At 37.9% G+C, this 24515-nt stretch overlaps 1 protein-coding gene across 5 annotated transcripts in view; it reads left to right on the forward strand.

The window, feature by feature from the left end:
• CNTRL (centriolin) overlaps nucleotides 1-24515 on the forward strand; it is an 83508-nt gene that overhangs the window by 1998 nt on the left and 56995 nt on the right. For 2 of the 5 annotated variants that reach the window (XM_042912439.1, XM_042912442.1), the window contains exons 2-7: nucleotides 4988-5235; nucleotides 8741-8871; nucleotides 12516-12646; nucleotides 13947-14088; nucleotides 16476-16662; nucleotides 19968-20161. In XM_042912439.1, coding sequence (XP_042768373.1) covers nucleotides 5019-5235; nucleotides 8741-8871; nucleotides 12516-12646; nucleotides 13947-14088; nucleotides 16476-16662; nucleotides 19968-20161 — 1002 coding nt within the window. In that variant the 5' untranslated portion in view covers nucleotides 4988-5018. Of the gene's footprint in view, nucleotides 1-566; nucleotides 679-4987; nucleotides 5236-8740; nucleotides 8872-12515; nucleotides 12647-13946; nucleotides 14089-16475; nucleotides 16663-17872; nucleotides 18135-19967; nucleotides 20162-24515 lie in introns of those variants that run through there. The other 3 variants (XM_042912440.1, XM_042912441.1, XM_042912443.1) reach the window with 3 other exon arrangements.

Below are 24515 nucleotides of genomic sequence, written 5' to 3' on the forward strand. Positions count from 1 at the left end.
GTTTGCATATTGAGGTGGGCTGGGAAGAAAGAGGGAGGGTTTCGGGGGAGAATGGAAGTCTGTCTCATTTGGAGAAGATCAAAGAAGACGGAAAGTTAGAAGTGCGAGGAAAGGCTGAGTAGAGGGGGAGGTATGGTCTTTACTAAGCTGTGTATCAGGGCAAGGGGGTGACAAGATGGATGGTGTTTTCTGACCTGGTCATTTGATTCTGATAATCACATCATTCCAATAACTTTCTCTTGCTGCTGCAGACCTCCTTCTGGGCCTTCGAAATATGTCTCCAGCTCTGGACTTGTTTTGCTTTCTCTTTATCCTGCCCCTTCACACATTCTAGCCCTGCCTCTAAGTGTCTTATTTCTCTGGCTTGGTCTTTATGGGATTGCAAACTACATCTGGGGTCAAACAGCATCCCCATCCCTCCCTTAAAATTGTAATTGACAATTTACTATGTCCAGGTGCTAGTCTCTGAAATAATGCCAGCTGCTCTCAAGCACAGCCTAGTTCACTATTACTGAGTTAGCTGTTTTATGAGATTGTAATACGTATCTGTTGTTCGAATGTCCAAGTCTTACAGGAGCTATGGCGACCCAGAGAGGGGACCTGAGAATGCATTGTGACTTTGGAGCCACGTTACAATTCATAAAAGAAAGGAGTTGACCTAGATTTCCCAAATCCATTGTAAGATATATTTTTTTAAACTATAAATGAGTAAAAGTTTTTCTGATCAGAGTTTTTCTGATCGCGAGAGGTAGCAGAGGACTTCATGATAGTCTAGTGAGGCCCAGGAGGTCTTAGTCCTTAGGATGTTATGAGGAGAATTCAGGATGGTTCAGTTCAATATTTTAAGAATTTAGAGAGAAGACTAAGATGTGGGATACAAAATAATTGCATTGCATAGAAATATAAGATGTGCTTTTTTTTTAACTATTTTTGAGAGAGCACAAGCGGGGGAGGGGCAGAGAGAGGGGGACAGAAGATCCAAAGCAGGCTTTGTGCTGATAGACTGACAGCAGCAAGCCTGATGTGGGGCTTGAACCCACTAACCCCAGGATCATGACCTGAGCTGAAGTCGGACACGCAACTGACTGAGCCACCCAGGCGCCCCTAAGATGTGCTTTTTTTTAGCCACGAAACTCAAAAATCTATAAAGCATATCTCTGTAGCATGTGGCACACACTATTATTCTAATTATGTAATTTTCTATCATGTTATAGGATAGAGAAAGATACATAGAAGTGACAGCTGGGCCCTCCCTGTTCCTCCCCTCTTTTATTTTTTTAATCTCTTGCCCTTATGAAAAGTACATTTTAATTCAGGAATAAATACAATTTTTAACTAATTAGTTAATTCGTTTTTATAATTTTATTTTTAAAGCACATGCCTCTTAGCTGTCCTCAAGTTTGAACCTACTAATCTTATTTAAGAAGAGAAGCCATTTCAGCTTGTTACAGAACCGATAGTATTCCTAAGAGACTGGTTTCCATGGCAGAGTAGTGTGATAGTAACACAAGTTTTTGGCCACACTTGTGAAATGAGGACCAAAAGCCTTGTCACTGGCATAACGAGCTGTTCTGTGACTTGGAGGAGGCTTTTCTGAACCATATGGATAGTTTAACATGAAAAAATGAAAGAAAGGGGTGCCCAGGTGGCCCAGTGGGTTAAGCGTCTGACTTTAGCTCAGGTCATGATCTCATTCATGGTGTGAGAGTTCAAGCCTCTCATCGGGCTGTCTGCTGTCAGCTGAGAGCCTGCTTCGGGTCCTCCGCCTCGCTCTCTCTCTGCCCCTCCCCTGCTCGTGCTCTCTCTCTGTCTCAAAAATAAATAAACATTAAAAAAAGTGAAAGAGAAAGTAAAGACACATAGAAGTTTGTAGTTTAAAGTGAGCCAGACTATTGATATAAGGAAGTTGCCATATTGTAATATATAATTGTGAAATAATCACTTAAAAATTTTTTTTTCATGTTTATTTATTTTTGAAAGAGAGAGGGAGGGGGCAGAGAGAGAGGGAGACACAGAATCTGAAACGGGCTCCAGGCTCTGCACTGTTAGCACAGAGCCCTATGTGGGACTCGAACTCAGGAGATCGAACCGTGAGATCATGATCTGAGCCGAAGTCGGACGCTCAACAGACTGAGCCACCCAGGCACCCCAAAATAATCCCTTTTTAAAAACAAATGTAACAGTTTTTTTTTTTTCTCTCTCTTCAAACTAGTCACCTTAAGAAGCTAGATCATAAATAAGTTCAGTGATGCTGTTGTATTAAATTTTCTGTTTTTCCTCCAGGAATTGTTCTTACATTACATGTTATTCATTGATCAAGGTCCTTTAGTGGCATTTTTTCTGGTCTATTTTGTGTGAGGCACCATGCTAGGCTCTAGAGAGCAAATCAAACATGATCTGGACTCCAGAAAACTCACCAATATGATGCAGTAATGAAGACACGGGCTTTGGAATCAGATCAGGATTCAAGCCTTGGCTTAACCAATTAGTTCTGGGACTTTGAACAAATTACTTAGCCTTTTAATCTTTATGGGGGGGGATAATAACAGCTATTTCGTGGAATTGTTGTATTTATTCTTTCTACTGTGATGATACATGTAAGAGCTTATCACAGTATTTGACACTTGATAAAGTTAATGATCAAACTGGGAAAGGAAAAAGTTGTAGCTGAAGTAATGGGTCTGATTTTCTTGTGAGATGTATAAATTAATTCTGAAAGCAGGACCCAAAAAAGAATTCTAGAAATGTTTTTGCGTAAGATCAGCATTCCTAGAATGACTGTATAGTCATTGAAAGGTGTTACATCTGCCAATTGTTGGTTAATTGATTGACTATATTAATGGCAGCTCTCTTTTACCTATATTGTGTATGTTCCAACCATTTAACAAATAAATTTCTTCATAATCCCAGCCTGTATAATAATACCCATATACTTGTGAAGGTTTTCACACATCAAACCATTATAATATCTTTCTAATACCAATTTATATAGCATTAACGTTTGAGCTGCCCCAAATCTTTGAATTGAAAACTACTTTTCTAGAAATTAATTTGTGTTTTGCCTTAATATTTTAAGAGGGGAGAGTAGGAGAGATTATGGATGTTGAATAAAAATAGGATCATTGTTAACGCACCCTTGCTTATAAAATGGACCTGTCCATTTTATAAGATTTTTTTTGCCTAAAAGTTTGTCAAACTTATAATTTTTGCAATGTTTTTAGAATGATTACACTTCTAAGAGCAATTGTGTATCATGACAATCTTTTTTGCATAAACCTAACCTTGCATAGTAGGAGTCGAGGTTGAGGACTAATATTGCTCAAGAAGATATCCTTTGCTGAGGTACTAAATATCATTTTGTCAGTTCCAAGTTCTTCATGAAGAATTCATTAGGTAAATATTACTTATCTGCTTTCTGCTAAGCTCTGTCCTAGGCCTGGAATAAATCAGTGAACAGTATCCCTACTTTCGTGGAACTTACATTCTACTAGGTTAATTATGTTATTTGTGTTACAAATTAGTTTTGAGAGGAGAACTGATTCTCATGGTTACTACAGCTAGCATTGTGTTTGACCAGGTCATTTACTGTTCTGGGCCTTAATTTCCTTTTATGAAAAGTAAAGGGATTTGACTAAGGTCCCTTTCATCAATAAATGCTTCCTTTCCTTCTGGAAGATCTGAACTTCAACAAAATTGATTTTGGACAAGCAATAGAAGCCATGCGAGTTTGAAGTGATCAGATGTTTTTCAAATAGAATGAGACAAATGTGAATGAGTATCTGAAGCATAATGTTTAACAAAGAAGGCAGATATAAAAGATATTCTATGATTTTATTTACATACAGCTCAAAAATAGTTTCTGGGGCACCTGGCTGGCTCAGTTGGTAGAGTGTGCAACTCTTGATCTTCGGGTTGTGAGTTCAAGCCCCAGGTTGGGTCTAGGGATTACTCAAAAATCAAAATCTTTAAAAAAAATAGTTTAAAAAACCTCTGGCATTGGAAATCAGGATAGTGATTCCCCAGGTGTGGGGGTGAATGATTAGAAGGGGGCATGAGGAGGCTTCTGGGGTTCTGGTAATATTCTGTTTCTTGATCTGGATACTGGTTGTATTCAGTGTATAAAAATTCATGGAGCTGTACACTTATGTTTTGTGCATTGTTCTATATGGGAGGAAAATGGAGGAATGGGGGAAATGATAAATTCAGTTTGGACATGTTGAGTTACTAAGGCAATGAGATATCAAGGAGACAGTTGGGAATAGGAGTCTGGACCTCAAGAGAGAGGTTGGAATAAATATAAAAACATCAGTATAGAGGTGACACTGGGAGCCATGGGTGTGCATTAGATTGTCTAAAGTGAGATTAGAGAGAGTAAAAGAGACTTGAGGAGCTCTGACATTTGAGGATTGACTAGAGTGTGAACCAGCAAAGGAAGCCAAGGAGTGGCCACAGATGCAGGAGGATACCAGGAGAATGTGGTGTCCCGGAAGCGAAAGAAGAAACGTTATCAGGAGGAGAGAGTACTCATCAGTATGAAATACTGCTGGTTGCCAGATATTTCTACCTTCTTGCATTCTAGGACCTTTGTGGGTATGAGGGTGTTGTGACTAGTTTGGCCCAATAGAGAACAGAAATGACAGGTAAAACTTCTGGGTGGAGCATGTGTCAATACAAGACCCTCTGAAAGTCTGCTTTTCCTTTGGCCAGGTGATCAGCAGTGTCTGAAGCAGTGTCTGCTTCCATCTGCCTGGAATAGTATGGATCCTGGCATCTATAGCCTCTGAGTTTCTAATGTTGTCACCTTAAAAACACTAGAAAGAGGGGCGTGCCTGGCTGGCTCAGTCATTAGAGCCTACGAGTCTTGAACTTGGGGTTGTGAGTTTGAGCCCCACTTAGGGCACAGAACTTACTTAAAAAATGCTAGAAATTAATAGTTTTGAGAACTCTAAAAAATTAACCTTATTAAATATACTGAAAACTCTTACAGGTTTTGATGGACACCTGGCTCTATTCTTGTCATGAAGAAAGGTTCTCAGCAAAAATTTTCCAGAGCAAAGATGCCCCCATCACCTCGTTCTCCTAGTTCACCATCCCTCACGTCCAATATGAGATCTAGGTCACTTTCGCCTTTAAGTGGATCTGAGACTCTACCTTTTCATTTTGGAGGACAGTGGCATGAGCAAGGTGAGATCACAGATGAAAACACTATGCTTCTGGACTACCAAGACCATAAAGGTAATGCTTTTTAATCTTAAGAATTTGAACACACAGGCACCTGGGTGGCTCAATTGGTTAAGCGTCCAACTTTGGCTCAGGTCATGATCTTGCAGTTTGTGGGCGTGAGCCCCGTGTCGGGCTCTGTGCTGACAGCTCAGAGTCTGGAACCTGTTTTGGGTTCTGTGTGTGTGTCTCTCTCTCTCTCTGCCCCTCCCCTGCTCACGCTCTGTCTCTGTCTCAAAAAGAAATAATAAACACTAAAAAAAAAAAAAATTTAAGAATTTGAACACATACTCTTGAGTAGAGATGGAAAATACTGAACGTACCTTTTTGGTCCAAGTGAAATACGTATCTTGGTACTAACATGACCTATTGTTTATGCCGACGGAAAGTGTCTAAGGACAGTGGAGGATGAAGTCTTCTGGGTGAGGGTGAAGCTGTCTGAATGCTGAGGGCAAAGGAGAAGGGAGTTTCCAGAAAGAGGAAGCTTTATTTCCTGTGGTGGGAGAGTGCCTTAGTGCTCATCTGCCAAATTTACCATCATCTTTGGTTAGAGGAAAAGCCTATGTGTTCACTTCAGAGTGGAGTGCCTTAATTCAGTGCAGAAATGTTATCCACCCTTGCACTATTCCAGTCTGCTTATTGACAGAGTGCCTGTCTGTGAACGGACTGATTTTCCTGTAAGGGACATGTAAATATTCCACCAAGGTTTTGTTTTTATTTCTTTCTTAAAGACAGTCTGTTAGTGTGGGAATCTGTTTTCAGATTCTTTTTTTCAAAGAAACGATTTAATGTGACTAAATGTGAATGAAAACTATGTGATTTCTTTGTTAAGTCATGAAGTCATAGCTATCTATTTGATCGGTTTTTATTAATAAACCTTATCAGATCAGCAATTGAGTTTAGACTATACCCTTGCTTCCAGTTGGTACATTGGTGACTCTAATTTGATTAATATTTTAGAATATTAATTTCTTTCCAAAGTAAAGGAAAATCATTTTATTTGGAACCAGAATAAACGTAATATTAACTTATTATAAACAGTCATAGGAAATCTTTGTCACACAGCCTGAATCGGGAACCCGGCGTTAATTTTTTCTGACTCATAAAGAATTTTCTTTTTACAGCCGCTTTTGTAAAATGTAAGATGGCTTTAATAAACTTTGATAGCAATATGCAGGCTTAGGACAGGGTATGCAATCCATCACGTTAGTGCTTTATAAAATATGTGGTGTTATTCTCTATTTATAAGACCAACAAATTTGAGTTTCTCACCATTTAAGAAAAGATTTTTAAGAATTCCAGTGTTCCTCACAGACCAATGGAATAGAATAGAGACTCCAGAATTGGACCCACAAATGTATGGCCAACTAATCTTTGACAAACCAGGGAAGAATATCCAATGGAAAAAAGACAGTCTCTTTAACAAATGGTGCTGGGAGAACTGGACAGCAACATGCAGAAAGATGAAACTAGACCACTTTCTTACACCATTCACAAAAATAAACTCAAAATGGATGAAGGGCCTGAATGTGAGACAGGAAACCATCAAAACCCTAGAGGAGAAAGCAGGAAAAGAACCTATCTGACCTCAGCCACAGCAATTTCTTACTCAACACATCTCCAAAGGCAAGGGAATTAAAAGCAAAAATGACCTATTGGGACCTCATCAAGATAAAAAGCTTCTGCACTGAAAAGGAAACAATCAACAAAACTAAAAGGCAACTGACCGAATGGGAAAAGTTATTTGCAAATGACATATGGGATAAAGGGCTAGAATCCAAAATCTATAAAGAACTCACCAAACTCCACACCCGAAAAACAAATAATCCAGTGAAGAAATGGGCAGAAAACATGAATAGACACTTCTCTAAAGAAGACATCCAGATGGCCAACAGGCACATGAAAAGATGCTCAACGTTGCTCCTCATCAGGGAAATACAAATCAAAACCACACTCAGATATCACCTCATGCCAGTCAGAGTGGCTAAAATGAACAAATCAGGAGACTATAGATGCTGGAGAGGATGTGGAGAAACGGGAACCCTCTTGCACTGTTGGTGGGAATGCATACTGGTACAGCTGCTCTGGAAAACAGTGTGGAGGTTCCTCAAAAAAATGAAAATAGATCTACCTTATGACCCAGCAATAGCACTGCTAGGAATTTACCCAAGGGATACAGGAGTGTTGATACATAGGAGCGCTTGTACCCCAGTGTTTATAGCAGCGCTTTCAACAGTGGCCAAATTATGGGAAGAGCCTAAATGTCCATCAACTGATGAATGGATAAAGAAATTGTGGTTTATATACAATGGAATACTACTTGGCAATGAGAAAGAATGAAATATGGCCTTTTGTAGCAACGTGGATGGAACTGGAGAGTGTGATGCTAAGTGAAATAAGTCAGGCAGAGAAAGACAGATACCGTATGTTTTCACTCCTATGTGGATCCTGAGAAACTTAACAGAAGACCATGGGGGAGGGGAAGGGGGAAAAAAAGTTATAGAGAGGGAAGGAGGCAAACCATAAGAGACTCTTAAATACTGAGAACAAACTGAGGGTTGATGGCAGGTAGGGGAGAGGGGAAAGTGGGTGATGGGCATTGAGGAGGGCACCTGTTGGGATGAGCACTGGGTGTTGTATGGAAACCAGTTTGACAATAAATTATGTATGTGTATATATATATATACACATACACACACACACACAATAAATTACGTAGACAATAATTATACATATGTACACATGTATGTATATATAAATATATATAGAAAGAATTCCAGTGTTTTTGAACTTTACGTTGGAATTTAAAAAACAAACCCAGGTTAGTGCCAGTTTATTTAAAAAAAAAAAAGCTAACATCAAAATATTGCTGGAAACTTCAGTGCTGCATAATTATTAAAAGTGTAAGTTTTAGGGGTGCCTGGGTGGCTCAGTTGGTTGAGCAGTTGACTTCGACTCAGGTCATGATCTCACGGTTCCTGAGTTTAAGCCCCTTGTTGGGCTCTGTGCTGACAGCTCAGAGCCTGGAGCCTGCTTTGGATTTTGTCTCTGTCTCTCTCTCTTCCCCTCCCCCACTCTCTCTTGTCTCTCAAAAAAATGAATAAACGTTAAATTTTTTTTTCAAGTGTATGTTTTAGATTCATCTGCCTGCATTCAAGCCTGGATTTGCACATCACTAGTTACAAGATCTTGAGCAAACTGTTATAATTTTTTAAAAATAAATAGATATAGTAATTTCTATTTCAAAAATTTGTCCTACAAATCAAATTTTCTAAGTGTAAAGCACTTAGCACAGCGTGATACATGGTTAATATTTAGTGACATTATTATAGATGCTATATAATTGTTATTATATAATGCTATATAGAGTAACATTTAAACATTGCAATTAGCACTAACCAGCTGTTTTAATATTTGCATGGCTTAAAACAATTTTTTTTTTGTTATATAACATCAAACTAATATGTTTTTCAGAAAATGTGTGTCATCTACTGATGATGATCTGTTTCTCTAATTGCAGAAGCTGATTCACATGCAGGAGTCCGATATATTACAGAGGCCCTTGTTAAAAAACTTACTAAACAGGACAATTTGGCCTTGGTAAAATCTCTGAACCTTTCACTTGCTAAAGATGGTGGCAAGAAATTTAGGGTAAGTTATCAGCATTTCTAAATATGGACATTGTTTTTAATTTTCCTGTGTTTTAAAACTAAAAATTAAAAGATTATATTAGATTTACAGTAACATCTCTTGCTAATTTGTAGCAGATATTGTATTGTTTCCAGTGAAAGTTCTGTCAGAACTATGACATTTTCACATTCATAAGCTGTTACTATTCTATACATTATTGGATTCTCTCTAGAGAAGTGATTGGCAAACTACAGCTTGTAAGGCCAAATCGGGCCTGCTGCCTATTTTTGTAAATAAAATTTTATTGGAACACAGCCACACTCATTTATCATGAATATTGTCTGTGGCTGTTTTTTATAAGGCCCACAAAGCCAAAAATATTCATTACGTGGCTTTTTCCAAAAAAGCTTGTTGATCCCTGCTCTAGAGTGTTTACTGGTTTATTCATAAACTATCCAATATGAACACATTGTAAAAGATGACTTAAATTTTTGAACTGGAAAATATATAAACTTAGATGCCTACTACAATAGTCACAAAAATTAATTCCAGAAGGTTGAATATCTTAAGGAGACCAAAGCAAAACCAACCCACGGAAATACCGTAACAGTATTAGGAAAGAATATAGGAGAATATATTTTAGAAGAGTCGGGAAAGCCCTTTAAGCAAACACCAGCCTTAATGCCACGTAGAAAAATATTGACAGACTTAGCTTGTGTAAAGATTAAAAAGTGTTTAATGAAAGGTACCTTTTAAAAAGTTAAAAGCAACAAACTGGCAGGGACTGTTTTCAACATCTGTAACAATACCCATATAATGTAAAGAGCTTCTACAATTTGGTAAGAGAGACAACTCAATGGAAAATGTGCAAAGGGTATGAACAAGGCATTCGCAAAAGTATTATAAATGACTAATACTGACATGAAAATGTATTCAACTTAATTAACATCAAATAAATATGAAATAAAATAAGAGTTTGGTACCATTTTCCATCTTGTGTGTCTAATGGACAAGAATCAAAAGGATTATTTCATGTTCAGAAAGGTGTGGGAAGTGCATATTATCATATGGTCTTAGTGGGACATACAGATTGGTGCTGCATTTTATAAAGACTGGTAGCATTTATCCAAATGTCAAATGTACTTATTTGATCCAGAAATTGAGTTTATATTTACTGAATTTATACTTACTAACCCAGCAATTCTGCTCCTCAATGTCTGTTGTACTCGATTTACATATACATTTATCCAAAAGTATATAGGCATGTTTATTAAGCATTATTTAAAATAGAAAATTTGGAAATAACCAAATGTCAATAGGGGATTGGTTTTAAATGAATTGTGATACAGTATACCATGAAATACTACCAAGTTTTTTAAAAAATTGAGTTAGAACTCTATGTATTAACATGAGAAAATGTCCAGTGTATTTAATAGGGAAAAAAAGCAAGTTCTAAAACATCTTGTATAGTAAGATCTAAAAATTCTGTTTTTATATATGTGTATGTGTGGATGTAAATGAATTGAAAGGTACAGATGTATTTCAACAATGGCTACCTTTGATCAGTTTGATCTTTTACATGGGCCTGGGGACGTGATGAAGACAGCTTCTTACGTTTCGTTTGAAATTTTCATTAGAATATATTTATGTATTACTTATGTAATTAAAAAGGAAACAGGAGAGGGCACCTGGGTGGCTCAGCTGGTGGCTCAATCCGCCTCTTGATTTTGGCTCAGGTCATGATCTCATGGTCGTGGGATCAAGCCCCATGTAGGGCTCTGCACTGACAGTGCAGATTCTCTCTCCCACTCTCTGTCCCTATCCCCTTTCAAAATAAATAAATAAAATTTTTTAAAAAAGGAAAAAGGAGACATTCTAGAGTTTACAAGTTGCAAAAATGACACCAAAGTGGTAAATATTTACTGTATGCTTATTATATGCCAGGCATTATGTTAGGCTATAGGAACACCATACACAGGTAAATAAGCTCGGTTTCTGATCTCTGGGAACATAGAGCTTCCTAGAAGAATGCCTAGCATTAAGAGGAGAAATAGTGAAGGGGAATCAGAGAAAGCACACAGAGGAGAGGCTGAAGGGGCTATGAGAACAGAAGATCTAAGAGTATGATGGAGAGAGGCCAATGGAGGGAGAATATCAAGCACAAACGGATGATAAAAAATGTCATGGAATCATTAAATAGGACTAAAGCTTAGAAGACGTCATCTGGATCTGGTGGTTAAAAAGTCCTTCTGCTTCTCAAACCAACCAAGTTCATTCTTTTAGGGCCTTTGTATTTTTTCTTTTTTACTCTGCCTGTTCACACAGCTGGCTTTTTGTTATTTAGGTCTCAGCTGAGTGTACATCCTCTGTGTGCCACCCAGTTGCAATTAACTCCCTTCTCAGTGACTCCTCATTCTTTCAGTCACCGAGTATTTATTCAGTGCCCATTATGTGCCAGGCATTTATGCTATCACAGTGAACACAGCAGACAGATCTGCCCTCTGGATTCCTTGCATGCTGTCATGTCACATTATCTTTCTTTTCTTGTGAATATGCTTCAACGTCTGAAAATGTTGTTTATTTCTTTACTGGCTTTCTCCGTGAATGAAAACAAGGACTTTGGTTTCCTTATTCAGCACTGTATTTCCAGTACCTAGAACAGTTCCTGGCACATAATCCATGTTTGAGAAATATGTGTAGAATGGATGAATGAATGGCAGTCTTAGAACTATTTGATTACCTAGTAAAGGCAGAAGATATAGTGCCTTACCAATAGAGTAAGAGTAAACGGAAAGCAGAATGAACAAATGTACACAACTCTTGTGAGGACATGGTCACAAATAAAGGAGATAAAATGATAGCTTGATAGGAAAACAGGTTCAGCGTGAGGTGATTTGCTTTATACAGAGGAGACTGAGCCTGCCAAAAAAAGGCTCCTGCAGCAGGGGGGATGGTCTAGTTCATTGGTATCCATTGCCTGGTGCTGTATCTGGTATGTAGTAACTGCATAATAGCTGTCTTTTGAATAGTGACTTTTCAAAAAAGTTTATTTATTTTGAGAGAGATAGGGAGCCGGGGGTAGGGGGAGGGCAGAGAGAGAGAGAGAGAGAGGGACAGAGAGAATCCCAAGCAGGCTCCAAGCTGTCCATGCAGAGCCTGATGGGGGGCTCGACCCCATGAACGTTGAGATCACGACCTGAGCCAAAATCAAGAGTTGGACGCTCAACTGACCAAGCCACCCTGGTGCCTCTGAATAGTGACTTTTTAAATTTGATCCAGGAGAGATAGAGATTGAAGATGCAAGAGCATGGGGTGGGGGGAGGGGGGTAGATGAGATGATGCAAGAGTGTACGTACCTCAAAGAGTGTACTTTGAGGAAAGAAGGAGAAGAGGGAGAGGGATAGAAAAGTTGAGGTGGAATTCTTGGTGGACAGTCTTGAGTGTCTCAGTACATAGGAAGTGTTGTCTGTCGAAGGGCAAGGAAAGTTTGGGGAGAGCTGCTATTCCTGGTCAAAGGAATCCCGTACCAAGGGATTGTCCAGGAGAGCAGTAAGGGTTTATTATTTTCTGGTGACTGATCAAAACAGCCCCTGATGCACATACATACACGGTGTACTTTATGTCAAAGAATCTGTTGTCTAAAGTATTCATTTGTTTCCAATTAGTATATCGAAAATTTGGAAAAATGTGTTAAACTTGAAGTACTGAATCTCAGCTATAATATAATAGGGAAGATTGAGAAGATGGACAAGCTGGTAAAATTACGTGAACTCAACTTATCATATAACAAAATCTGGTAAGTAAATACTTCCTTAGGTAGCATTGCAGGGTTGTCTTTGTTAGAGAGATTAATGCCACTCACATTACTGAATTGAAAGAGTCCTTTGAAATAGCAGACACCTGGATCCTCATTCATTGCTAGCCTAGTGCTTCACATATAACTGCTTTTGTGTTTTGGCATTACTAAAGTGCAGAATAATATCTTTCTAGCGTTATCCAAGGAGATACATGAGTACCAAGTTTTATCTTAATTCTGTTTTTGACAGGAAGTTTTCACAGGTAGAGTCTTTGATCCACTGCCTTATTACATTAAGAAAGTTGACAGGAAGCAGTGTTTTAACCCTATCATTTTGATCCTAAAGATATTCCAATGTGTTTTGATCCTATGTGTTTATCCTGAAGTTTTTTGTTTATTGCTCTAAGAAATACACTCTCAGTCATGTTTCCACTTCATAGTATATATTACTGTGAGAAAGAAACATAATAAAACTGGCAGTGGCAAAAAAATACACATAGAAAACCTGTTATAAACTAAAGGATGCAATTGTCAAATCTTGAAAATCTTTATATACTTCGCCCTGCCTTAGACTTGGTAGATACAGTGGCCAACAAAATAAAACAACTAACAGTGGCAGAGGCTCTAATACAGCAAAAATGGAATGGGGGAAAAACCTGATTAATGAGTTAAATCCTTAACATAAGGTTTATATAAAAAATAATTGATCGTAATGAAAGCAATTCCAATAAAGTGAAAATGAAGATATAAAAGCTTGGAAATATTTGCCCATATAGAAAACTTACCAAGAAATTAATTTGACAATTCAGTTGGGAAAATGTTTCATCAGTGAAAATTCCTCAGTGTGGGTGATGCTTTATTGATTTAAATATTCTGACTGAAATATTTATGTTCATAAATATAGTGTTGTTTTAGGGAGGCCACAAGTTCAAAATGGCAGCCATATCTTGCTGGCATAGCGTGTGTGTGCTCTTGAGATTTTCACCTCTCCTCTAGCTTCCCACTAGTACTTCTCACAGTGATTAGAATGCCACGGACAGACTCTTTTCTGTATTGTGGGATCCTAAAGTTTGATAGTAAGATACATAGGATTCCTGAACCCAGTAATGAAGAGTTGGCAGCTTAGCTGTTCTGATCAATTTCTTTTCAGCCACTTTTTGTTTGTTTCTCATTTATAAAAAGGGTTAACAAATTTTAATTACAAAAATTAACCCCACATAAAACGAAGGCAATTTATTCTAAACATACAAGGGAAGGACTGTATCATTATATTTACTAAATTTGATTTTATTTTTTCCAGCAAAATTGAAGGCATAGAAAATATGCATAATTTGCAAAAGCTAAACCTTGCAGGAAATGAAATTGAACATATCCCAATATGGTTAGGGAAGAAGTTAAAATCTTTGCGAATCCTCAATCTGAAAGGCAACAAGATCTCATCGGTAAGTTATTCAGAGTAGCAAGGATGTTTTTCAAATTTTTAGACTTGTGGAAAAAAAAGTTAAAATCTAAGTTTTTAAAAAAAAAAAATGAGATTTCTTCTTTCAAAGTTCTTGGTCCTGTGACCAGATATCGAATTCAGGCATAATCAAGGACTCTCTAGGGTAAATACATATAGGCCTTTCTGGTTGTGCAAAGTTCCATGGTAACTGAGAGTTGGCCTCTTAGGATTTCTGCATCTACCATTTCATTTGAGCCTCAGAAAACTTTTTTTAAGGAGGCAGTAAAGGGATTATTTTTATAATACTATCAGAGAGTATAGTCTTTTTTCCATTTTCGGGTTGAGTCTGTTACCCAAAGCACACAACGTGGGCCAAAATCCAGGTCACTGAATGTCAGGAACAGAGTTCTTTGTTTTTTTCAGACTTACAAATTAAGCTTGATTATAATGTCAGGTGTTGTAGAAGGTTAATCACTAGCTCTTTATATTAGAACAACTTTGTTATCATGGCTCACACAATCTGATAATCCTGTATATTTTTCTTTGGAGTATAATTTATTATTTTCTTCTGACGTTTACACAGGTGTTCAATATGTATTTAAGTAAAAACATTGATTTATTTAAATTTAAATATTAAAATGAGGAACAACCATGCCTAATTTAAAGAACATCAGTCATAGAATAGACAATAAAAGCTGTGCCTTCTGGGACACCTGGGTGGCTCAGTCAGTTAAGCTTCCAACTTTGGCTCAGGTCGTGATCTCATGGCTTGTGAGTTCGAGCCCCGCGTGGGGCTCTGTGCTGAGAGCTCAGAGCCTGGAGCCTCTTCAGATTCTGTCTTTCTTTCTCTCTCTCTCTGCTGCTCCCCTGCTTACATACTTTCTCTCTTTGTCTCTCAAAAATAAATAAACATTAAAAAAAAAAAAAAAAGCTGTGCCTTCTAATATGGGTCTAGACCTGCCTTCTGTGACCTTGGAAAATCCCTTTATCTGCCTAAAATTCATTGTTTAAATTGGAAAAAAAACCAAATTCTACCCTGCCTTCTTTCCTTACTGGCGTGTTATGGGGCTCAGATAAAATGATAGATGTGAAAATGCTTTAAAAACTTTAAAACACTAAATAACTCTTAGGGTTGTATTCCTTAAACCTTCACCAATAGAAGCCAATAATGATAATCAACATTTGTTTAATTGCGGTGCAATTCGCATTGTCTTTGCTTTTTTATTTCACCTTTTATAAAGTTGTGGTAAGATGACTCTGTGCCATTTCACTGCAACAGCCCAACAGCCTCAGAAGAGCCCAAGCCCTGTACTATGTTGCACAGCATCACTTTGGAGCTCTTGTGGCTCATGCAGTGATGGAAAGTGGGAGCCATGAATCTAAAATTTGCTAAAAATACTTCTCAAAGTAGTTGATTTTCAGATAGGATTTGGTGTCAGCTGATGTTAACAGGAAAATCATTCAATAAGTATTTATCATCATTTCTAATTTTGCATGACTTTCTCATCCCAGTTTATATTTGACATTGACATCAGTAAGAGTGATACACATTCACTTGTGAGAGAAGATTTATTTGTACTAGCTATTAAAAATAGTGTTTCTCGGAGCGCCTGGGTGGCTCAGTCAGTTAAGCATATGACTGGCTCAGGTCATAATCTCATGGCTTGTGGGTTCCAGCCCTACATCAGGCTCAGTGATGACAGTTCAGAGCCTGGAGCCTGCTTCAGATTCTGTCTCCCTCTTTCTCTGCTCCTTCCCTGCTCATGCTCACGCTCTCTCTCTCTCAAAAAATTAACAAACGTTAACAAAATTTTTTTTTTAAATAGTGTTTCTCAACCTTTTAAAATCCCTCTTTGGATAAACATAAAAATCATACTTCAAAAATGTGAGTAGCCCTCCATATTCTTATTTATTTTAACTACCAATTTTAACCGTTATCTGAAGATTTGCCAAAATCTTTTTTTATAGCCATTTATATTTTTGATGTGTTCAATCAGTACAGTGAAAAGATAATAGGTTTTAAGTTACACAGACTGGAATTCAGGTCCTGTTTTGTTCATTTGTAAGCTCTGAGCTTTGGGCAAGTTATTTAACTTCTTTGAACCTCAGTTTCTTCATCTCCAAAATTAAGGTGGTGTTTATATCATAGGTTATTGTGAGGAATCATAAATGAAATGGTATATGGAAAATGCCTAATACTCCTCTGATATACTCTAGATACTCCCTTTCTGTTCCTCCCCTCACACCAGTTTTGGATAATGGGTTCTATGCATAGGACCATGGGTTCCTTGCCATGCTGATAGCAGTTTTCTTGATTTCTTACTTCCTTGGGTATGTTTTTATTTTAAAGTTAACTTAGACTAATACTAATGTTATATATCATTTCAGCTCCAAGATGTAAGCAAGTTGAAACCACTTCAAGATTTGACTTCTCTGATCCTACTTGAAAATCCAGTTGTGGCCCTTCCTCATTACATCCAGTTTACCATTTTTCACCTTCGCTCATTAGAAAGTCTGGAAGGTCAGCCAGTAACTACTCAGGACAGACAGGAAGCTTTTGAGAGATTCAGTTTAGGTAAGGTGACATTTTTAAAAAACTAAATTTGGGTGGGGGAGGAATTTATTTGCAGGAGTTATCCAGAAAAATATATTGACATATGAACTTTATAATGCTATTACAATTTGCGTGGAAAATGCATCATAAATCAATTGACATCAACATCATTATACAACAATTGTACATTAACATTATTAAGACTTGGCAAATATTCATTGAGCACGTACTGTGAGCCAGGCACTGTGTCCGGCACCGAGGATACAATGGTGAACAAGATATTGGTACTGGCCTTCAGGCAGCTTGTGTTGTAGTGGAAAAGAGACAAAAAGCAAGGAAACTCAGGTAAAATAACAGAGGAGGACACGCTTTTGGGTAAAGTGATGTAAAGGTATGGCTCTCTGAGGAAGTGACCTGTAAGCAGAAGGCAGAGGCAGGAGAGGATTAGCCATGTAAACAAAGGCATTCAAGGAGAGGGACAGCTTGCTTGCACTCTCAGGCTGGAAAGACCCTGGTAAATTAAGGAACTGAAAGATCAGTACGACTGCAGAGTCGCTCAAGCAAAAGTTGGGAGAGATGGGGGGAGGCATGAGATGACACAGGGCCTTGGGGTTTGGATTTTATTTCAGGGGCAATGGGAAGCAATTGAGAATTTTTAGGCAGCAGTGGGACACAATCCAGTTTATATATTAATGATTATTTTTAGAGTACACTTAGCATGATGAGAGCACTGAGTAGTGTGTAGAATTGTTGAATCACTATATTGTATACCTGAAACTAATATAACACTGTATGTTAAGAATACTGGATGGGCGCCTGGGTGGCTCAGTTGGTTGAGCATCTGACTTCGGCTCAGGTCATGGTCTCAGGGTTCGTGAGTTCAAGTCCCGCATCGGGCTCTGTGCTGTTAGCGCAGATCCTGCTTCAGATCCTCTGTCCTCCTCTCTCCCTGCCCCTCCCCTGCTCATGCTTGCTTTCTCTCTCTCATTCTCAAAAATAAATAAACATTAAAAAAAATACTGGAACTAAAATTTTTTTTAAAGTTGATTTTTAATGCAAGATGGAGATTGATTTAGAACAAGGCAAATGAAGATAAAAGGACTTGTTCAGAGGCTATTATGGTAATCTAGGCTAGAAATGGTGGCTTGTATTTAGGTGGTGGATGTGGAATAGACAGATCAGTTTTGGAGGTAGAATTAGCAACATTTTCTAATGAATTGGATATTTCCCAGGCTTCTGGCTTAAGTAAGTGATTCGATTGGTGATATTGTACATAAAAAAGGGAGAATTCAGAATGCTGAGTTTGAATGGCTGTGAGACAACCAAGAAGAAGGTTGGAAATGTGCATCTGAAGTTCAAAGAGATCTGTCCTAGAGATATTGTTTGTCAGCATAACAGAATTTAATCCCACTGGAATTGATTGGCTCACTCAGACAGGCGTTGGGAGGAGCAAGAAGGTGAGCCACCTAAGAAGACTAAGAGAGGCCAACAAGGTAAGGGGAAACCCAGGAAGTAGTAGGTTGCAAAACCCCAAGATTTCATGAGAGGAAGTGGTCAGCTACGTTGAATGTTGCTAAGACATAAAGAGAAAATAAGATGGGCACAGAGAAGTGCTTTAGATGGGCAACATATAAGGAGTGGTTGTAAAAATGCTAGATTATATAGATCCAAGAGTGAATGGAAGGGAGACATTTGGGTGAATATTTGAAATTTTCTCCCATAATTTCTCTCTCCTAGTACCTAATAAATGATTTTTTAAATCATTTAAATTTTTCAGTTAAAAAAAATATATATATATACACACACACATATACATATACATATATATATTTATTCACCTATAGCTTCCAGACCAGGAAATGGGCAGAACTGAATGCAGTAACCAAAGAAAGAAAGAGAATATTCAGGAGTGGAGTGGAGGGACAATCATGGCTCAATTCTTACGGCCCAAGATGGGATCAGAGAAAAAGAGGAAAGATTGTCTCTTGATAAGAGAGACACTTTATCAGAAGGGAGCAAAGATGTGTGCAGTTGTGGGTAGTTTTATTGCTTTGGTGGTAGGAAAATGAGAAAGTTCCCGGGGGGTGGGGGTCTAAGTTTTCTCAGTGGAATATGAGGTCATCAGCTGAGAAAGAAAATGAAAGGAGTATGGGAGTCTTGAAAAGAAAGAGAAAGGTCTGAAATAGTTATGTCAGAGCATTAGGAAATGAGTCTATGTTCTATCATTTGAAATTGATGTTAGTCCATTTTGACTTACGAAAACAGCAGTTTCATATGGTTTGATCTCATGCTTGCGAAATAGGACACATTTTTATTTATTTATTTTATTTTAACTCCATATTTGTTACCCTGGAGTTTATGTTTTGGAATCATTGAAAATATAAATAATGCAAAGGAAAGTCATCATATAAATACAGTTTTCGGGCAAATGTTTAAATTACTTATGAACATGACTTTGAATATTAATTAGGAGCCTTTAAGGCTCTTGGGATCCAGTAGTGAACCAGACACATGCAGTTTCTGCTTTTACAAAGGTTTAGTGGGAAAGGCCGACAGCCTAGCTATTTGATCACATCTTACAACTCATTGGGTGATGAAGGCCACGGCACAGATGCAGGGTAACCTAAGAGCATACCTAGGAAACATCACACCTGGGGAGAGGATCGAGTCAGAGCAGGCTTCTCAAAACATTTTCCAAAATCGAGACCTAGAGGATACAAAATAAGCCAGTAGGAGGTAGAGGAAGAAAGTTCCGGGCAGAGGTGTGAATAAAAGCCCGCAGGTAAGAAGAGCCATCACAAATATGAAGGAGTAGAGTCACTTCAGAAAGGCTGCAGTGGGGTGGACTTGACAATGAGGCTGGAGAGGGACTTTGGGACCAAATCATGAAGAGCTTTGTCAGTTCTTCATGTAAGCGTTTTGGATCCTATTCTAAGCATAGTTGGAAGCCTTTGAATGATTTTTAAGATCGCACAGTATTTTACAAACATGCTTACGAATATGAAATAAAATATTGCATGTATTTTAGTAGGAGACCTGGAAAAAACCCTCATTTACCAACAAACTAATTGAATGAAATACTTGGAAGTAAAGTGTTACCTTTTAAAATTGTTATCCAAATGATAATGCCTTCTTACCTCTTAGTATAAATCACTTTCTAGCTCAAGATAGTCTTTTTTTCCCCCAAAACCATAGTGAATAGTTTTCAAAGTAGAATTATACCTCTACTGTTGTAAGACTTCTTTTGCTATTATTTGAGAGATAGTCTTACCTTTATTCAAGTAGAAAATACAATGCTCAATAAACTATTACATTTGTGTTGGCAGAAGAGGTAGAGAGACTGGAAAGAGACCTGGAAAAGAAGACAACGGAAACTGAAGAGCTTCGGAGCGCACAGACAAGGTTCCTTGAGGAAATTAAAAGTCAAGATAAATTGAACAAATCACTGAAAGAGGAGGCCATGTTACAAAAACAGAGCTATGAGGAGCTGGAGAGTAACCTAAACACGAAAAATGAATTGGTAAGCCCATGTTTTACATTGCTTTGACTATATTCTTTTGAGATAGAGAATTCTTTGTCCTTGGGTCTAAAAACAAAACTTCTTGGACATAAAATGGGGAAGGTGTGGTTTAACAGAAATTTGTGCAAAAGGTTTTACAAGTTGTAGATAACTGTGAACTGTGTGAAATGGCTCCACAAAAGACGAATACTATCTTGGGCTGCATTATGTGAAGCTGGTATCCAAAACAGGAGGACGGTGAAGCCCCCCACTATGAGGAGTCAGACTGCCCCTAGATGTATGTATTTTGTTTTCAACAACAACATTGTTGGTGAGACTATACATTGGCAAAAACTTTTCAAATTGACAGGGGCGCCTGAGTGGCTCAGTCAGTTAAGCGTCTGACTTCAGCTCAGACTTCAGATGGGCTCTGTGCTGACAGGTCAGAGCCTGGAGCCTGCTTCAGATTCTGTGTCTCCCTCTCTCTCTGCCCCTCCCCTGCTTGTGCGCGCTCTCTCTCTCTCTCTCTCTCTCTCAAGAGTAAATAAACATTTACTCTATGTGGATCCTGAGAAACTTAACAGAAGACCATGGGGGAGGGGAAGAAAAAAAATGGTTAGAGAGGGAGGGAGCCAAAACATAAGAGACTCCTAAAAACTGAGAACAAACTGAGGGTTTATGGGGGGGTGGGAGGGAGGGGTGGGTGGGTGATGGGTATTGAGGGCACCTGTTGGGATGAGCACTGGGTGTTGTATGGAAACCAATTTGACAATAAATTTGATAATAAAACCAGGAAACTGAAAAATAAATAAATAAATAAATAAATAATAAAAAATTAAAAAAAGAAGGCAAATTGACAAAATTATCCAAATTTATTTTTTTTTTTACTTTTTTTTTTAACGTTTATTTATTTTTGAGACAGAGAGAGACAGAGCATGAACAGGGGAGGGGCAGAGAGAGAGGGAGACACAGAATCTGACACAGGCTCCAGGCTCTGAGCTGTCAGCACAGAGCCCGACGCGGGGCTCGAACTCACGGACCGTGAGATCATGACCTGAGCCGAAGTCGGACACCTAACCGACCAAGCCACCCAAGTGCCCCCAAATTATCCAAATTTAAATGGACATGCCTATGTTCTACATATTGGAAATGTTACATATAATAGTTTTACATATAACACACATTTCTAATGCATTTTGTAGAAATGGTAGCAAGAATGTATGAAGATATTATATATGTACCTATACACACACACACACACACACACACACACGTGGACATTTGCTACAATATTGTTTATATAAGTAAACTATTGAAAATAGCTAACCTGTTCCTCAGTGGATATGCATCTGGTAGAATACTCGTGTTGCTAAAATGAGGTAGGGCTGTATGTCCTGATATGGAAGTATGTCTAATACATATTGCTATGTGGAAAAAGCAGGCTGTGAAAGAGTAGATCAAGTATGATGCTAATAAGTAGTATGTATGATGGTACAAGTATATATAGGAAAAAATGGTAACTCTTGACATTCTGGGGGGCGGAATTTTAAAGCACTTTCCAATTGCCATTTATGCACATCTATAATGTTTAAATTGTATATAATTTAGCTTTATGGTTGAAACAGGAATAGGAATAAAAGATATTTTAAAAGAGATTTAGACAGATTAGATTTAGACAGCCTTATAGGGCACCTGGTTGGCTCAGTCAGTTGAGAGTCCAACTCTTGATTCGGCTCAGGTCATGATCTCATGGTTCATGAGATCAAGCCCTGCACTGGGCTCTGTGCCAAGGGTGGAGCCTGCTTAGGATTCTCTCTCGGCCCCTCCCCAACTCTCTCTCTCTCAAAATAAATAGACTTTAAACAACCAAATAAAAACCAACAAAGAAATAAAGGTCATTTAGTCCATCTCCCTATCTAATGTTTTTTCTCTTTTCTCTAAAACCTGAGCATAGATGCCTGTTTTAGTGATAGCAATCACATTCCAGAGTTACCACATTTTATCTCAGGACAGCTATTAGAAATTTCTTCTTTATTACCAGATGAAAAATTGTTTTCTTATAATTCTATTTGCCATTTCTTAAATTTTTCTCTGGCACCTAGGTCAGTAACTCTAGTCCCTCTTCCATAAAACAGTCCTCTGACTCTCGAAGGTAATTTTCATCGCATGCTAGATCTCCTCTTCTCCAGCTTGGACACCCCTGTTGCTTTGGCCATTCTTCACGGAACATGGACTCAAGGCCTCTGAAGTCTCTGGGTCTGGCACCTTCTGATCATAAGTTCATGACCTAAGCTGAAATCAAGAGTTGGCCACTTAACCGACTGAGCCACCCAGGCACCCCAGACTACATGACCTTTAAAGGCTTTTTCAACCCAGATAATTTGATTCTATAAAAATAGCTATTGCTTTTTTTTTCTTTTGACCATTCTTTTTTCTGCTCTGTGTATAACTTAGAGTATTTGATTTCTCATATAACTAGCAGAATCCTTGATACATTTATCTTTTTCTTGCACCACCCCCCTTTTCAAGATTGGCATGCTGGCTTGAATGACTTGATTTGTTGACAAGAATTCTGCTTACGCACTTAAAGTTTTTAGCAAGAAAAGTGTTTCCTCCTCTGTGTAGAGATGGAAATTATTTCTTCAAATCTGAATACTTGACTACCTCCTTCTTGAGCTCTTCTTTGCCTGAGAAAAAAGATGATACAGGGGCACCTGGCTGACTCATTCAGAAGAGCATGTGATTCTTGATTTTGGGGTTATGAGTTTGAGCCCCATGCTGGGTGTAGAGATTACTTTAGAAAAATCTTAAGAAAAAAAGAAAAGATGATATATACCAGGAGGACATCATGAGAGACATATGTGATATTAATAATCTGATAATTACCAGTAATTTTATACTATACACCTATCTGTTGCTCTCTATTTCATAATAGAGTAGATCGATGCCTAACCTAATCATTGGAAATTTTTGTGACGATCAGTTTTATTTTAGCAGTGCACTCTTTGGGCCACCACTTAGCATTTGTATTTAAAATGCAAATATAGGGGGGCGCCTGGGTGGTTCAGTTGGTTGAGTGTCCGATTTCAGCTCAGGTCACGATCTCTCAGTTGATGAGTTCGAGCCCCGCGTCGGGCTGTGTGCTGACAGCTCAGAGCCTGGAGCCTGCTTCCGATTCTGTGTCTCCCTCTCTGTCTGCCTCTCCCCCGCTCATGCTCTGTCTTTCTCTGTCTCAAAAATAAAGATAAATGTTAAAAAAATTAAAAAAAAATACAAATATAGGGGCACCTGGGTCTCTCAGTCAGTTGTGTCTGACTCTTGATTTCATCATCTCACAGTTTGTGAGTTCAAGCCCCGTTTTGGGCTCTACGCTGACAGCAAGGAGCCTGCATGGGATTCTCCCTCCCTCTTTCTCTGCCACTCTCCCATTAATTAGCATGCGCACATGCACTCTCTCTCTTTCTCAAAATAAATAAATAAACTTAAAAACAAAAAACAAATATAGGGGCGCCTGCCTGGCTCAGTCAATAGAGCACATGACTCTTGATCTTGAGTTCATGAGTTCAAGCCCCACGTTGGGCATGTAGCCTACTTAAAAATAAAAAATAAACCTTAAAAATAAAATACATATATAAAAAACAATACTTACTATGGTATGACTTTGACTTGGTATTTATGAACATTTAATAAATTTTCCTGAGTTACTGATCTTTTTTATGTTTTGCTGTGAATAAATGTTTTGTTATTTGTCAACAGTTTTTGCTGGGCTTTTGTCCACTATTTTTGGCTAGAAGACATTGCTCTTATGATGTTATTTTTACCATTAACCATTTAAAAACATATTTACATACAAAGTTATTATATATTTATCATAACAAATTTTGACAACACAAATGTATACAGTAGACAGTGAAGGTTTCACTCTTTCTCTTCCCTATTCCCTGGATGTTAATATATATTCTTTTTGTTTTCTATGCTTATAGAATATTATGTAATGTATATGTAATTGAATATATGTACCTCTAAATGTTGTGTGATAAAAAAGAAACTTCCTGTATTTTTGATTATGCATCTTATTCTTTACAAAACAACGTATATCATAGCTCTCCAAGTTAAAAAACATACCCACATGTGCATACACACGTACACACAAATCTATTTTTTTCAAAGTCTGTATTGTGTTCCATTATATGGGTACTCCATAATTTAACCTACTCTTATTGATGAATATTTAGATTGCTTCCACTTTTTTATTAGAAACAATAATACAGAGAAAAATCCATGTGTGTATATTCCTATGCGTTCATAATAGTAATTCCTTAGTATAAATCACTACAAGTTGGGGCATTTGACTGGCTCAGTTGGTAGAGCATGT

The sequence above is a fragment of the Panthera leo genome, chromosome D4 (genome assembly GCF_018350215.1).
Source record: "Panthera leo isolate Ple1 chromosome D4, P.leo_Ple1_pat1.1, whole genome shotgun sequence".
Taxonomy (NCBI): Eukaryota; Metazoa; Chordata; class Mammalia; order Carnivora; family Felidae; genus Panthera; species Panthera leo.